General features: G+C 67.3%; 1 protein-coding gene across 1 annotated transcript in view; it reads right to left on the bottom strand.

Moving 5' to 3' along the window:
* Positions 1 to 970, bottom strand: part of ALPK1 (alpha-kinase 1) — an 80,242-nt gene that overhangs the window by 8,344 nt on the left and 70,928 nt on the right. Inside the window, exon 8 of the mRNA XM_014533056.1 lies at positions 261 to 955. Coding sequence (XP_014388542.1) covers positions 261 to 955 — 695 coding nt within the window. The remainder of the gene's footprint in view (positions 1 to 260; positions 956 to 970) is intronic.

Below are 970 nucleotides of genomic sequence, written 5' to 3'. Positions count from 1 at the left end.
GCTGTCCCCCCTCGTCCACGGTGGAGGCATCGGGGTCCACCTCCTGCTCTGGGACGGGGCCCCCGCTGTGTCCTGACTCGGGATATTGAACGGGCCACGGCGACATGGCAGGGTGACGCCCCATCGCAGGGCTTGCGCCCAGAGAATCGCCCAGGACTCCGTGGGATTCAACGGCTTCTTCTGGGGTCCCCAGGGAGGGGCTCCCTCTAAACGCAGGGCCTGCTCCTGGTGTGTGTCCTGCTCCCGGCTTCTCTCCAGACCTGTGTGCGGCATCGCCACCGACTGCTGGAACCTCGTCCGTTATCTCCAAGGTCTCTCCTTCTTGGCACGAAGGCCATGTGGCCGCGCTCTGGGGCCCAGGGGAACCAGAAGACCCAGACGCAGACCCCAGTGAGGGCCCGGGGTGAGCAGCTGCTCCAGGGACTGGAGCTCCCGCTGCCACTCGGAGCAGCGTCCCCGCTGCCGTGGCCTCGCAACGCGGCCTCGGTCTCCACGTCTGGGTCCAGGGAGACGCGGAATGTGTCCGAATGGATCCAGTCCCTCCTCCCCGCCCGCTGGGGCGCCTCCAGACTCCTCGTAGCCGCCTGGGAGGGAGACAGCCCCCCGCCTGTTTGGAGACACGGCCCGCCCTCAGCACCCACGGACTCCGGGCCCCGTGTGTCCGTGCTCAGTGCCGTGAGGCAGACGCCCGTGTCTGGAGCCTTCTGTTCATTTTTCTTGTTTCCACAGATGCTTTCAAACACTCCACACACCGAGGTGTGGTGCTGGGCATGGGCCTGGAGGACCGCCTGGAAGTCCACACGCCCCAGCAGGAGGGGCCTGTCCAGCCCGCGCGTGAAGCCCGTGGGGACGTACGCCCCGTCTTCCAAACTCGGGAAGCTCTGAGCCTGTAGCAGGTCCTTCACCTGCGCGATCCCACCCATGATCTCCCGAGAGAGCGCTGCCTGTTCCGGGGCTGCGGCCGCCGCGC

The sequence above is a fragment of the Myotis brandtii genome, unplaced genomic scaffold, assembly GCF_000412655.1.
Source record: "Myotis brandtii unplaced genomic scaffold, ASM41265v1 scaffold932, whole genome shotgun sequence".
NCBI classification, from domain to species: Eukaryota; Metazoa; Chordata; class Mammalia; order Chiroptera; family Vespertilionidae; genus Myotis; species Myotis brandtii.
Note: the sequence above shows the minus strand (reverse complement) of the source record. Positions and strands in the feature narration are given on the sequence as shown.